Genomic DNA, 14,579 nt, shown 5'->3' on the forward strand with positions numbered 1-14,579 from the left:
AGGCCCTTTGTTTCACTGTGTCATTTGACACCAAAAATCATGGCCTGTATCTCATAGTGACACAATAGCCATAACTTACTTTGTGTACAGCCTTGCTGTGTAATAACCGAGCGCACTATATAAAAATGTATGAATAAAATAATTCTGCTTTGTGACTCCCCTGTGTGCAAAACATAAAATGTAAAACTTTTTTTTTGGTTGCACCAACTTTGTACACAGTAATAATACAAAACATGGGTTTATATTATAATAGTTGGAAAGATAATGAATGGTAAGTTATGGTGAATACTATAGTGGGGTAATGTGCTTATTCCCCACCTGAGTGCCCTTATGACACACACCTGGGGTCACATTAGCACCTGTCTGATCACACAGCAGCCGCCACCCCCTCATCATGGTATAAATGACTGGCCTGTGATCACCTGCAGTATTGGGAGCTGCAGGCAGGATGGGGATCACCTGGGGCTGGTTGGGATGTGTAGTGTTGCTGTGGATCTGTAGCTCAGTGTCTGGTACTGAGGGGCTGTTAGAAGATGTCTCTGATCTGCATTGTGGCCCCAGTAAGATGCGTCTGTCTCTTCCCTCTGTGCCCCTAGATTTTGCTTCTGCCTTCACAGTATTAGGTGAGTATCTCTGACTTCTATTTGCTAACTGAGGGGACATGGCTTCTATAATGGGAGCTCTGCATTTTGAATTAACCTTTATTAATTGATGAGGTCTATAAGTAGTTATCCCAATACAAACCTAGTGTTTTAATGCTGTTTCTAAACTACTTGTAAGCTGATGGTTTTTGTTTTAAAATGTATGAAAAGTGAGTTATTTGGGTATTACAATCCCTTCACAAAATTTCTCTTAACCATAAGACAAGTCTATAATTTTATTTTTTTTAATAATAAATATACAAGAACCTTGATACAACCCTGTAGCTGTGGGGGATGCTGTGTGGGGTAGGGGACGTTAATAAGCTGTAGGTTACAGCAGTCTATAGTAACTCAGTTGTATGTACAGAACTTAATTACTGGAAGATTATCATACATTGTTTAGTTTATCTGCATGGGTATATTTGGGGGTATATAAGCTAGCTCTCTCAAACATCATGTAATGGAGGGTAAGTGGTGGTGTTGCCCTTAGCAACTAGATATTAACTATTGCTTAACTAAGCTATATTATAAAGTAGTAACAAGAGTAGTTGCCCATAGCAACCAGATACTAGCTCTCAAGTCTGAAATTTTCTCCCTAGCACTGTGGGTGGGGCACAGATATTGCTATCATGTCTTTGTCTTCCTGGAACGAGGCAAAATTTGGAGGATAAAATAGGGAAAGATCAAGAACCACTTCCTCCTAGTGCTGAAGCTAGTCATGACATAGATGATGAAATGCCATCAATGTTGCCTGCCAAGGCTGATGCCCAATGTCATAGTAGAGGTCAAAGCCAAAGTTCAGTAAAATGACCCAAAAAAAAAAAATGACATTGTCTGAGGAGAAACGTAAACTTGCCAATATGCCATTTACAATACTGAGTGGCAAGGATCGGCTAAGGTTCTGGCCTATGTTCATGACTAGTGGTTCAGCTTCACATGATGATGGAAGCATTCCTCCTCCCGCTAGAAAAATTAAGAGATCTAGTGGCAAAAGCACAGCGAAGAACTGTGCATTCTAAGAAGATCTCACAAATTCCCAAGGAGAGTCCAAGTGTGGCGGCAGTTGCGATGCCTGACCTATCCAACACTGGACGGGAAGAGGTGGCTCCTTCCACCATTTGCACGCCCTCTGCAAGTGCTGGATGGAGCAACCACAGTCCAGTTGCTGATATTCAAATTGAAGTTGTTGAAGTACAACAGGATGAGGATATTGGTGTAGCTGGCCCTGAGGAGGAAGTTAACTCAGAGGATTCTGATGGTGAGGTGGTTTGTTTGAATTGGGCACCGGGGGAGGCAGTTGTTGTCCATGGGATGAAAAAACCCATCACGGTCATGACTGGGCAGAATACCAAAAAATCCACCTTTGGTCTGGAAACATTTCTATCCAAATCAAGACAACTGTCTTGCCATATGTAGCTTATGTAAAGGTGTAATAAGTAGGGGTAAGGACCTTAACCACCTAGGAACATCCTCCCTTATGTCACCTGCAGCACATTCAGAAAAAGTTACTGTCAAGTTCAGAAACTGTGGCTAAGACTGTAAGCAGGCCAGGGACACCTAACTCCCTTTGTCCTGTTGTATCCATGCACCTGCAAACAACACCATCAATTTCCTCAATCAGGATCGGAAGTAGTCCTGCAGGCCATGTCACTGGCATGACTTACTCTTCTCCTATCCAGGATTCCTCCAAAGGATCCTGCATTGCTACGCCTACTGCTGTCGTTGCTGCTGGGAGTCGTTCATCATCCCAGAGAGTAATGGGGCCCATCCATCAGCGATAGATTGCTGCGATGCGGCAACCCGGCATCATGTGATCGCAGAAATCCAACATATTGGATTTTGACAATCGCGATCAAAAAATGATCGCGATTGTCAAATCGCCGACATTTAACATGGAAAATGTCTGCAATCCAGCGATGGATTGCAGAACATTGGTGGTGGGAGGTCGGCATTACCTCCCGGAATCGCCGACACTTCCCATCGCATCGTCGGATCGCAAAATCCGTTCTGATGTATGGCCACCTTATGTTGGAACACCACTACTTCTTTTACTAAGCAATTGACCGTCCAACAGTCCTTTGCGAGGAGGATTAAGTACGACAGCAGTCACCCTGTTGCAAAGTGGATAACTGAGGCCTTGACAGCTATGTTGGTGTTAGACGTGCATCCGGTATCCGCCATTAGTGCAGTGGGATTTAGACAATTCATGGAGGTAGTGTGTTCCTGGTACCAAATCCTGTCTAGATTCCACTTCACTAGGCAGGCGATACCGAGAATGTACAGAGATGGGGGGGAGAAAGTGTCCTAAAATATGCAGTTGTAACCATTGTCCACTTAACTGTGGACATGTGGAACAGGGCGGACCAAGGACTGACAGCCCACTGGATAGATGTATCGCCTTATGCACCAGTAGCAGCATCTCAGAAACTCCAGCTCGTTCCAAGGCAGGCTACGCTGTGTATCACCGATTTCAGTAAAAGGCACACAAACGACGATCTCAAAGAAACTGAGAGAAATTGTCCAATGGCTTACGCTACTTAAACTCTATTGGGGATTTGTAATATGTGACGATGCCACCAATTTTGTGCGAGCATTACATCTTGGCAAATTCCAGCACGTCCCATGTTTTGCTCACAATAAATCTGGTGGTGCAGAATTTTTTGAGCGTGCAGGAGACGCTTTGGGTGGCCTGAAATTTTGGGCCACTTTCACCATTAAGTGACTGCGTGCCAAAGACTGGAGTGCCAGCAAACACTCTTGAACCTGCCCTGCCATCACCTGAAGCAAGAGATTGTAACTCTGTGAAACTACACCCTCAATTTGCTTCAGAGGATGGAGGAGCAGCAAAAGGCTGTGCAAGCCTATACATTCACCTATGACATAGGCACCTGACTAAAGCGCAGTGGAGGATGATTTCCGTATTGTGCAAGGTTCTCCAGCCCTTCGAACTTGCCACATGTGAAGTCAGTTCAGAGACTGCCAGCTTGTCAGGTCATTCCCCTCATCAGGCTTTTGCAGAAGCAGCTCCTCTCTCTTTCTCCAGCTAAGACCGAGCGATTCCGCTCGGTATGTGGGACTTGTGGATGAAGCCCTTCATTCGCTTTGCCAGGACTTGAGGGTGGTCAATCTGTTGAAATCAGGCCACTACATTTTGGCGCCCGTGCTCTATCCTAGGTTTAAAGCCTACGTGGTGTCTCTTTCCAGTGGACACAAGCTTGTAGAGGTGCATAGACCTACTGGTGAAAACAGTCAGCTGAAGCAGATCGTGACACTGCAACAGGTCTTCCATCACTTTCTCCCACAACTGGGGCTGCCAGGAAACAAGTTGAATATCCTAACCAAGCCACTGGTGGTGGTGCAGGTCAGACAGGACCAAGTTTGGACATCTGGTCCAGACTGAAGGACCAGCCAACAATTTCTGACATGTCTACTGTCACTACATATGATGATGTCACCACTGAAAGAATGGTGGAGGATTACATTGGTGACAGCATCCAAGTAGGCATGTCAGACAGTCCATACCTTTATTGGCAGGAAAGAGGCAATTTGGAGGCCCGTGTACAAACTGGCTCTATTTTACCTAAGTTGCCCCCCCTCCAGTGTGTACTCTGAAAGAGTTTTTAGTGCAGCCGAGAACCTTGTCAGCAAAAGGCGTAGGAGGTTGCATCCACAAAATATGAAGATTGTTAATCAAAATGAATGATCAATTCTTCTGGGAAGACCAGCCTCCAGAACATAGAGGGACCTGTGGTGGTGGTGGATTCAGCAGGGTGAATTAGTACTCAATGAGGATGTACACAACACTGAAGAGGGTGAGGAATCGGTGGATGAAGACAACATCTTGCTGCTGTAGAGCCAGTTTGTGCAGGGACAGATTAATTGCCAGCTTATTTTGTGGGGGTCCAAACAAACCAATAATTTCAGCCTCAGTTGTGGGGTAGACCCTGGCACTGAAATGATTGGTTTGTTAAAGTGTGCATGTCCTGTTTATACAACATGTGGCTGGGAGGGCCTGTGGACAATTCCATCTTGCACCTCCTTTTTTTTTTTTCTTTGCAGTATGTACTCTTTGGGGCCTAGTCTTACAAATTGCCATCCTGTCTGCCACTGCAGTGCCACATCTAGATGGGCCATGTTTGTGCCACCCACTTGTGTAGCTTTGCATAGTCATCCAGCTACATTGGTACAACCTTTTGGCCTAAAAACAATATTGTGAGGTGTTCAGAATAGCCTGGAAATGAATGTTATTGAGGTTAATAGCATAGGAGCAGAAAAACCCACATTCTGTGATTTTTTTTTTTTTTTTTTTTTTTAGCTGTTTTTATAGAGGTTAATAGCATAGGAACAAAAAAAAATCTATATTTTTTTAAGATGGTTATTATGCTTTTTTTCCAAAAAATCCAGATCCAAAAACCCGCAAGAGTGGTCTTTGCAAAACCAATCCAGATCCAAAAACACAGTGGCTGGTGCACACCCCTAAAAAAAATATATATTTTTTTTTCTGAATTGGGCCCTATAATGTCTGTATAGCTGCTGGAGGATTGGCTGTGTTGGCTATTAGGAATGCACATGTAACTTCTGTTTGGTGTCTCTCCCTTCCAGATAATGCCAGGAAGCCTCACAGGCTCCATAATGACTCTACTTGTGGACTCTGGATAGGACAGAAACCAGATGGCACAATGATCATTGGTGCTGCCTATGATGGATGCTATGTAGGGGAGGAGGTAAGGCAAACTACTAACACTATAAATCATACCATTGAATGACTGTAATACGATTCCTATATGTGGGAGGGGCATATTGAGGCACCAATAAGGTCCAGGCCCTCTGCGATCTGATGCATTCCAACTAGAGATCTTCGGTTCTCCATAAATCCGAATCCATATGAAGTTTGTAAACCTGGATAAATCAGAGTTGCAGTTCTGATCTTTTCGGGGTTTGGATTTTTAAATCTGATTTTTGGGGTTTTGAATTGCATAAAGGACATTATTTTAGTGTTTGGGGTCTTTTTTTTTTTTTTTTTTTTTTTTTTTTTATATAGAGCTTTAATTTTTTATTTTCTCTTAAAATTCCAAAACCTGTGGCTCAGTGCACCTCCAAATCCAACTCAATACTGTAATCTACTTTTTATTAGATGTGCAGACACCTATGTTTTGGTTCTAAATCAGTGTTTTGGCAATGCCTCCATTAAATGCATTGGTTTGGATTTCTGTAAAAATCTATAAACTGCAAAAATCACTTGAACGTGTTTATTCATTTTAGTATTGGCAGTGATTTCTGGTCAATTTTGACCACCTCACAGCACCTGAAATCATGAGGGTGGGATGTAACAAAAAAAACTGATCTCTTCTGGATTTGTTAAACCAAGCTCTTAAAAAGACCTGAATCAAGACATTCACTTGAAACCCCAAAGTGATTCCAAAATAAAACTCTGGTCCTGATTCAGAGCTGGACGCTCTTTCAGAGCGCTCGCTCTGAATCAGGGATTTTTTTTATTTTTTTTAAATGGAGCCGGCCTTCTGCTAAGCTGTGGGTGACCACACACAGCTTTTGCGAGCGGCCAGGTGATGGTTGTGACCATCAGGGCTTGTGACGAGACCCTTGTGGTAGGGTCTCGTTCCTGCAAGCCCCAGTTAGCTTCCTGCTCTAAATAGAGCAGAAAGCTCACTGCTGATGTCAGTGGTGCCTCCGTTTATGTAGCAACCACCCCTGCCCGCCTTTAACAGGACAAGCTGTCAATCACCAACAGCTGCACAGTTTTGGTGCAAGACCCGTAGTGCTGGCCAGGTCTTGCACACACCGGAGGCGGCGCAGGGCGCAAACATCAACCCGCTTGCTAGCAGGTGTTTGTATTTCATTAAACAGAATTGTATTGAGCATGCCTAATATTGCTCTCATGTCACAGAATGGAGACCACGTGATGACTCTGATTGCGGAGCAAATTGCTGCTGGTCAAGTGGAATATCATAAAAGAGACATCCGGTGCCCGTTCCTGCCAGGTAACTCTCTGTTCTCTACATGTGATGTCCTGTGTGTGTGAGAGTAACTGGGGAGCTGGAAACTGAAGTACAAGAAAAATAACTGTAATCCACAGAATTGCTAATCTGTTACCTACTTGTGTCTTCAGTAATTTGGGACACTAAAGCAAATGTGTTTGCTACACATTTCTATGGAAAGTTATGTTATACCTGCTGCTGTTAGAGGGGATTTTAAATGATTAGTCGGGGTGTTTTTTTTTTTTTTTTTTTTTTTCTGTCGAACGTTACTAAAACCTTGTGCTCATGTAGGTGTGAGGTATACCTTACCTCACTGATATACTGTTGGATGCTTCTGGAGATGCTGATGACTTGGCACAAAAGTTCTCTTTTTAGCGCTAAATTCTTGGCTATATTGGTCAGTAAATATCTCCCCTGGGCAGCCCATTAGTCAGTAATTCTTTGTAAGGGATGTTTCTTATTGATGAACACAACTTGACCAGTAAATGTAGGAAAGAATCTGAGCCTGCAGAAAACTTGCTACACTAGCCCACTGTATCTCTAGTCGGGACTACACTAAAGACTGTCTCTCCCTCAGCTATGGATGCTCCGAGCCCCAGTGACTGTGCTGCTGTGCAGAGTGGTGACCGCTTGCCTTGTGCCAATGCCTCTGTGACCAGGGCTGTCTGTGAAGGACTAGACTGCTGCTTCTCTCCCAGTGACTCCTCCCATCCCTGTTACTATGGAAACAAAGGTAAGACTATCCAATGTTTTGGATATTCCTAACCTGGACCAGTGAGCTAAAAGATGCTCTAAAGTGGAGAACTTGCCCATAGCAACCAATTGGCTTCTATCCCTCTAGCACATTCTACAATATACAGTAGGTAGAAGTCAACTGGTTACTATGGCAACTTGTCCTCTAGAGATGAGCTGCCCTGGTATCTTATACCTCAGAACCAGACATTGTGCCTGTTCTGTCTTTCCCATGTCTCCAAGGAATCTGCCCTCCCTTGTTCCATCTTGTCTTGTTGTGACTGCTGGTGTACTGGAGCAGCTCAGTTAGTAGATGTGAGATGCCAGCAGTTACATGAGGGTTTAGTTTTCATTCCAAACAGGACAGTTGTGCCAATGAGGGAGAGGGTGGGAACAGCCATAAACCTGCATTACATACGGGCATCTGTTGCGCTATGAATAAATAATGCCATGTTACTGACCGGAGCAAAACAATTACTGCTGCACCTCCTGGTTACCTGGGCTGGGCATCCTGTGTCAAGGTTGTAGAACGTTGACTTTGAGCTGGAAACTTTTTTAAAGGCATTTAAGATGATGCACTAAAGATTCTCATATGTACTAACTGCTCTGAAAAAAATCCTAGAGATACTTGTAGTTTACCGAGCGTGAGATTAAGGATTTAATTTGGAAAACTGCTTCCATTGTGTTATTGCTCCCACCAGTGACTGCCCAGTGTACAGATGACAGCCAGGTCCTGATCGCTATCTCTAAGGATGTGACTACACCATCCCTGCTCTTGGGCTCAGTCGGTGTCCTCAATGTGGATGCTACCTCGTGCCCCATGCTGACTGTTTTGAAGACTTCAGCTTTCATACTGTTCCAGTTTCCACTCTCTTGTGGTGGAGCCAGTCAGGTAAGTCTGCTGTGGAAGTGAGCAGTAAAACTGGTGCTTGCCCTGTGGTCCACCTCGAACTGTCTTTTTAATTACTAGTTTGCAACTCTTGTGTCTTTGTCCGGTAAGAGCCCTTGGCTATACATGATATGGTGGGAACGATGCATTTGCATTTGAGGATTCCACATTATACAGCCACTGAAGTAATGGAGCATTCATGGAACTCTGGTACTAAAGGAAGACACGGGGCCCTAGTTCTGAAAAATGGGGCAATGTTTAATCTTTAATTTACTAACTGAATTTATCTGCACCTGCTGCAACAGTTTAATCCAGGCTCCAATCCCAAACATGGCTTTTGACATAGGGTTTTTATTGTGTTTAATATCTGGCCTGCTAAAGGATAGAAGGGCCAGCGACCAGCCCTAAAGGTACCTCTTGGTATTATTGGGTGTTGTGTATTGGCATTTAACCAATTGGCTTCTAACAATTTTATAAAATTTACTTTAAATGCCTCCTCCAAAGCTTGATTGGATGCTTTGGGTAGCTCCTCCACTCTTCAATGCGATGCATTAACCCCAGTCACTTGACCATCTAGCAAGTGAAGTGCATGTGTTATGTATTGTATTCCTCCCATCTTCCATAACTCTGATCTTCCTTTGCCAGGCATCTGATAATACTATAGTGTATGAGAATACAGTTTATGCCACCAAAGACATAAGGACATGGCAAGGGTCATCTATCACAAGAGACAGCACATTTAGGTAAGCTATACACTGGTGTATGTGTCTGGGGGAGCTGTACACTGAGCAAAACGAATACTGTATTATTGCCCTAGGCTGACTGTCCGCTGCATCTACTCTCGGACTGGTGTTCTCCCGCTGCACGTTGAGGTGCTCACCCTGCCCCCACCCCTTCCTGTGTCCACCTCAGGCCCTCTGCTCCTGGAGATGAGGATATCACTAGGTAATGACTGGTGTATTTAGTTCCTAAGCAGCAGTACACTGGGGAAACTGGGATTGACTATATAAACTGTATAATTCAGGTAAGGGAGGTGGGCTTGTCTACAACATAGTGGCTACCTTGACATTGGCCCCTAATAAGAATGGGTACTTCTAATCTACACTGCAGTTGTGTGCATCTAATGCTGTCTGCATTGGAGCCCAGGGGGCTGTTGGTAATGCAGAGGTTAAGTGTATGAGCTGATGCAGAGGCCCACAGAAAAGATGTAATGAAACAGAAGCAAGAACCCATAACAGTATCTCTGATGCAGGACAGTGTTCTAGAACTGGGCAGTGGTGGTAGCAGACATCTGGCAATCTAAAGGATAAAGTGATCTGGCAGGCAGTTCCCTATGATGACTATGCCAGTGGGTGACTGGGTAGGTTTTGGTGGCAAGTGTGGTAGCAATGTAGACCTGTGTATCTCTGCAGAAACAGATGGTGAATCAATGACTGCAGGTGTACCTTTATGTAATGAGAAGACTACTTGCTGGATAGGTGATTGGCTCAGGTGTGAATGCTGAAATGGTAATAAGGCTTCTCCTCTGGCAGACATGCAGTATGCTTCATACTACTTGGATAGAGATTACCCTGTGGTCAAAGTGCTCAGGGACCCAGTCTTTTTGGAGGTCCGAATACTACAAAGAACAGATCCAAACCTGGTCCTGATCTTAAATGACTGCTGGGCCACTCTCTCTCCTGACCCCACCCAACAAGTCCAATGGCCCATCCTTGTGGATCGGTAAGGCTGGCATTCCATCTCACCCCCTTTCTCTGTATGAGACAACTGGGTGTACTACTACTTTACACACAACTAATCCTTCTCATTCCAGGTGCCCTTTTGTTGGGGACAACTACTTGACTCAGCTGGTCCCAGTTGGCACACCCACACAGAGCATGCCATTCCCCACCCACTACCAGCGCTTCATTGTCAGCACCTTCACCTTTGTGGATCAGAGTTCCCAGCTTGCTCTTGAAGGACTGGTAAACCTACTTCTATATGCATCCTGTTCTAGTCATTGCATGAAGTGTTGAGTCTAGAAGTTCATTGCACAATGGTGTCATGTTTAGTGGTCATTGAGCTGTGACAGAATTTAACATTTAATCAGCCTTTCTTGCATATATTTATAATTAACATTCACTTTGATTTGCCTTCAACATCTTGACTTCTGATGCATGTAATATGACCCTGAAGACATGATTGGTACAAATATACAGCATGTATCTCAAGCCGCTACTTGTCTTTTAATGTTCCCCTCCCCAGGTCTACTTCCACTGCAGCGCTTCTGTGTGCGTCCCATCTGCTGCTGATTCCTGCACCAGGTCATGTGGCCAGAGGACAAGTAAGGGCCCTGTGTGTACAAGCGCGCTCTGCTTACTGGGAGAACAACCTCTAGTATTTGGTATCCTATATTTGCAGGACGAGCTGCTGAGGAACTGGCGCAGGAGATCACAGTAAGCAAAGGCCCGGTTGACTTCATTGATGGTGAGATCCCATCAGATAGGAGGCTTGCCACTTCTGTTCAAGGTAACTTAATATCTACAGTAGGTGGCTTATTACCACTGTTGGCAATATTGAGCTAATTTGTTATAACTCTAATTCAAGCAAATGGATCCAGCCAGAGTGGAGTATGCAATGTATTGAATGTCTGTTCATATAGGCCTTGGTAAACTTGTAGCTGTGCGAATATGGGCTTTATAGAAACTGTTCCTCCGTAAGGAGAAATTTAGAACAAAGTGGCTTATGTAGTATTGCAGCACTGCCATGATTAACAATCCATTTTAAGGTGGATATCTGTATCCCAGCTGTGTACTAAATCTGCATGAACAGCAGTAGTGATGACCACAGTCCCTGCAAGTTACTTTCCTGGTATTTTGGACAAGTCTTTAACATCTGTAAAATACTCCTATGGGGGAATCTAACACCAAGTGGAGGCTGTGGGAGAGACCAGAAGTTTTCTCCTGCAAGGAAAGCTGCCTTAGGCTTAAAGTGGTTTACACCACAGGTTCTCAAACTCTGTCCTCAGGACCCCAAACAGTGCATGTTTTCCAGGTCTCCTCACAGAATCACAAATGAAATAATTAGCTCTACCTGTGAATCTTTTAAAATGTGTCAGTGAGTAATGAACACATTTTCCAGGAGACCTGGAAAATGTGAACTGTGTGGGGTCCTGAGGACCGAGATTGAGAACCACTGGTTTACACCATATTAAGATGGTGTTACAACTAAACTGTCTAAAATCAGACTATTTGCTTTTTGAGGTTTGGTACATAGGGCTCAGACTGTAGTCCCCACTACTAATAAATGGAACTGGGGTCTGCAGCACAAATTGGCTTTCTGCAAAAGATTTTTGTGAAACTCCTGCATTAGGCTAACGGTACATAGCAACAATTCATAAAAATTGAGAAAATGCTTAATGGGCCTCTAAGTATTCTACAGATAATGTCTGGGCTCCTACAGGATGAACCATCTGAATTGGGTTTCATTGGTGCTGGGAAGGAAGGTAACTTGATACTACGTGCCATCATGTTGCTGACTTGCTAGAATTTGTATTGTCCTAAATAGACATAGACTTGATACCCGATCCACTATTTATGTGGTAGAGTAGGATGTTGGTGGAACCTTGGTCTCCTGTAGCTTGCAGAATATCCCTATTTAGAAGCCTAGCGGAGACTTGTCAAGCTGCCCAAAGCAACCAATCTGCAGCATGCTAGCATTTCTAAAACTATTAAATGGGCAACTTTTCCACTTTCATATCAGCAGGGCCAAAACCTAGGATATTTGGCACCCCCAGGGGCACGGGGGGGGGGGGGGGTGGAATGGGTACAGAGGGGCCTGGGTTCGGCGCTGCCACCCCCTCACACCCTACCCAGCAGCTGTGTGCTGGGCTGCAGTGGGAGATTGCTTGCGGCAGCCGCAAGCAATCTCCTATGCCTGAAGGGAGCGATCACACTGATTGGCTGAGGGGCTCAAATTTCTTATTTATTTTTTTTTTCTTCAAGCGGGTGTGGCCGCACCTCCCGCAATTGAGCCCGGCGTGGCTCTCTACATCCCTGGGCACCCCCCAAAAAATACAGGCTAGAGGACAAAGGGGGTGTGGTTCTCATGACCCCTTATTCGGCCACTTTTACATTAAGCCACAGTAGGGGCCCCATCTCCCTTACCTGCAATGGGTGAGCTCTGGGTGGTGCAAGATGGAGCTGGGAAGCTCTGTACTGCCATTGTAATGTGGCGCCGCTCGCAGAACAATTGGAGATCACAGACCGGCAGTCTCTACTGATTGGCTGCCAGTCCGTGCACTGATTGGCACCACATTAGATTAACTCTCTGCCTCTCACAGCTGGGATTCAGCTCCAAACCCACAAGAGCAGCAACCTAGCCTCCCGGTAGCCTCTTCCTGATACCCCCTCAGGTCCGGCACCCGGGTCACATACCCCCTTAGTTGCAGCCCTGATCTCAGTCATTCTAAATAGTGGGTGTCTCCCCTAACATCCCAATTTTTTGGTTTCTGTTCGCTGTAGCCTGTTCCTCCAAGCAAGCTAAAATCATGTAATACCCTGATTTGGCAGACAACCTAGAAGGTGTTTATTGCCTGCTTATCTAGTGACAAGCCTGGAGCCTTGCCCTCCATCCAGTCTCTGCCATCATACTAATGTGTGATAAAACCTGCTGTGGTGGCAGAGAAGCTACGTAACGGCAATAGTTTTGTTAGGTCTTGACTTTATTTTCCCGTTCTCAGGTACCTCTGACCTTAACTCCTCTACTATGCCGTGGCTGAGGGGAGCAGCTGCTGTTGGAGGAATCTTGGTGTTGACTGTCACAGTACTAGGTGTCTGGTGGCATCGCAGGAGTCAGAGCCTCACCATGCCCACCATAAAAATATGAATAAAGTGCCATTTCCCAACTGACTTGTTCCTGTGTCATTTATCAGTCTTGGCTAATGTCCAGTATACATGCCTGTGCTCTCAATATAGTGAGTCTGTAGTGTTGTCCAGGGGGTGATCTGTCCATCAGGGGTGCTCCCCCAAAGTGCACTCCAAAAAAAAAATTTTAATTTTTTTTTTCTGTTTGTTGATGCACGTGCAGCTACTGCGCACACAATTCAAAGTAGCGCCAAGCGTGCGTCTGTCATAAATCAAGGGCCAGCTGGCTTGTCTGGGGGGTTGCAGCACCCTTTAACAAAGTGCACTTGAAGAAGAAAGAAAAAAAAAAAAATTTCTGTGTATGTAAATTGTGTGCACTGTGGCTGCACGTGCATCAACAAAGGAGCAGCGCCAAGCGTGCGTCTGTGTCCCATAAGTCAAGGCCAGGCTGGCTCATCTCTTAAAGGGTGGTGTAACCCCCAAAGTACACTCCACAAAAAATACTTTTTTTTTCTGTTTGTGTGCGAAATGTATGCGCAGTAGCCGCATGTGCATCAACAAAGGAGCAGCACCAAGCATGTGCCTGTGTCCCATAAGTCTGTTAAAGGGTGGTATAACCCCAAAGTGCTCCAAAAAATAAACTATTTTTTTCTGTATTTGTCACATGTGTACGCTGTAGCCGCACGTGCATCAACACAGTAGCAGCGCTAAGTGTGTGCCTGTGTCATAAGTCAAGGGCCGGTTTGGACATCTGGTCTGAAGGACGTTCCAACAATTTCTGATATGTCTACTGTCACTGCATATGATACTGTCACCACTGACAGAATGGTGGAGGATTACATTGGTGACAGCATCCAAGTAGGGATGTCAGACAGTCCGTACCTGTACTGGCAGGAAAAAGAGGCAATTTGGAGGCCCCTGTACAAACTGGCTCTATTTTACCTGAGTTGCCCCCCTCCAGTGTGCACTCCGAAAGAGTGTTTAGTGCAGCTGGGAACCTTGTCAGCAAAAGGCGTAGGAGGTTGCTTCCACAAAATGTGGAGAAGATGATGTTCATAAAAATGAATTATCAACTCTTCCAGGGAGACCAGCCTCCAAAATGTATAGAGGTACCTGTGGTTGAGTCCAGCGAATAGAACATGGAGGTCATCTTGTATGACTGGAGTGTCATAAACCTCTGGTCAGTCACGTGACACACTCTGTTACACAGAAAAACGAGCAGTGGGGCTTGGGTCTGTTCTTATTGGTCAGTAACATATCAGTTGGGTTAGGGGTGGAGCCTGTTGAAGGGGTATTGTGGGAAATTATAGTTGTTCCCTCTCTTCTGGAGATTGACGGTGCAGTACTGTTTCCATATTGCTTCTAATTTTCAGTATAATGTTATTTGTATTCATTGTGTGATTTATCTTATAAAACCTATCTGTCCTTTGCTAGCCTTCTACCTCTTTATTTCTGAATCTGATCTAAACAATTCTCT

At 44.8% G+C, this 14,579-nt stretch overlaps 1 protein-coding gene across 1 annotated transcript; it reads left to right on the forward strand.

Annotated features, from left to right (window-relative positions):
- Positions 1–411: 411 nt before the first annotated feature.
- LOC148517683 (zona pellucida sperm-binding protein 4-like) lies at positions 412–13,143 on the forward strand. The gene is made up of 12 exons (XM_088478252.1): positions 412–623; positions 5,244–5,365; positions 6,547–6,640; positions 7,215–7,370; positions 8,071–8,261; positions 8,904–9,001; positions 9,076–9,203; positions 9,791–9,980; positions 10,072–10,222; positions 10,503–10,581; positions 10,659–10,766; positions 12,979–13,143. The coding sequence occupies exons 1-12, from the start codon at positions 449–451 to the stop codon at positions 13,122–13,124; spliced, it is 1,638 nt and encodes a 545-aa protein (XP_088334378.1). The 5' UTR covers positions 412–448; the 3' UTR covers positions 13,125–13,143.
- Positions 13,144–14,579: the final 1,436 nt, after the last annotated feature.

The sequence above is a fragment of the Taudactylus pleione genome, unplaced genomic scaffold (assembly GCF_031769625.1).
Source record: "Taudactylus pleione unplaced genomic scaffold, aTauple2 ptg000212l, whole genome shotgun sequence".
Taxonomy (NCBI): Eukaryota; Metazoa; Chordata; class Amphibia; order Anura; family Myobatrachidae; genus Taudactylus; species Taudactylus pleione.

What these genes read in the sequence shown, in the direction of transcription:
- LOC148517683 (XM_088478252.1), top strand. Translation starts at nt 449, where the DNA reads ATGGGGATCACCTGGGGCTGGTTGGGATGTGTAGTGTTGCTGTGGATC. An exon ending in CCGGTGCCCGTTCCTGCCAG is followed by an intron (nt 6,641 to 7,214) that starts GTAACTCTCTGT and finishes TCTCTCCCTCAG; the next exon opens with CTATGGATGCTCCGAGCCCC. An exon ending in TGGCCCATCCTTGTGGATCG is followed by an intron (nt 9,981 to 10,071) that starts GTAAGGCTGGCA and finishes TTCTCATTCCAG; the next exon opens with GTGCCCTTTTGTTGGGGACA.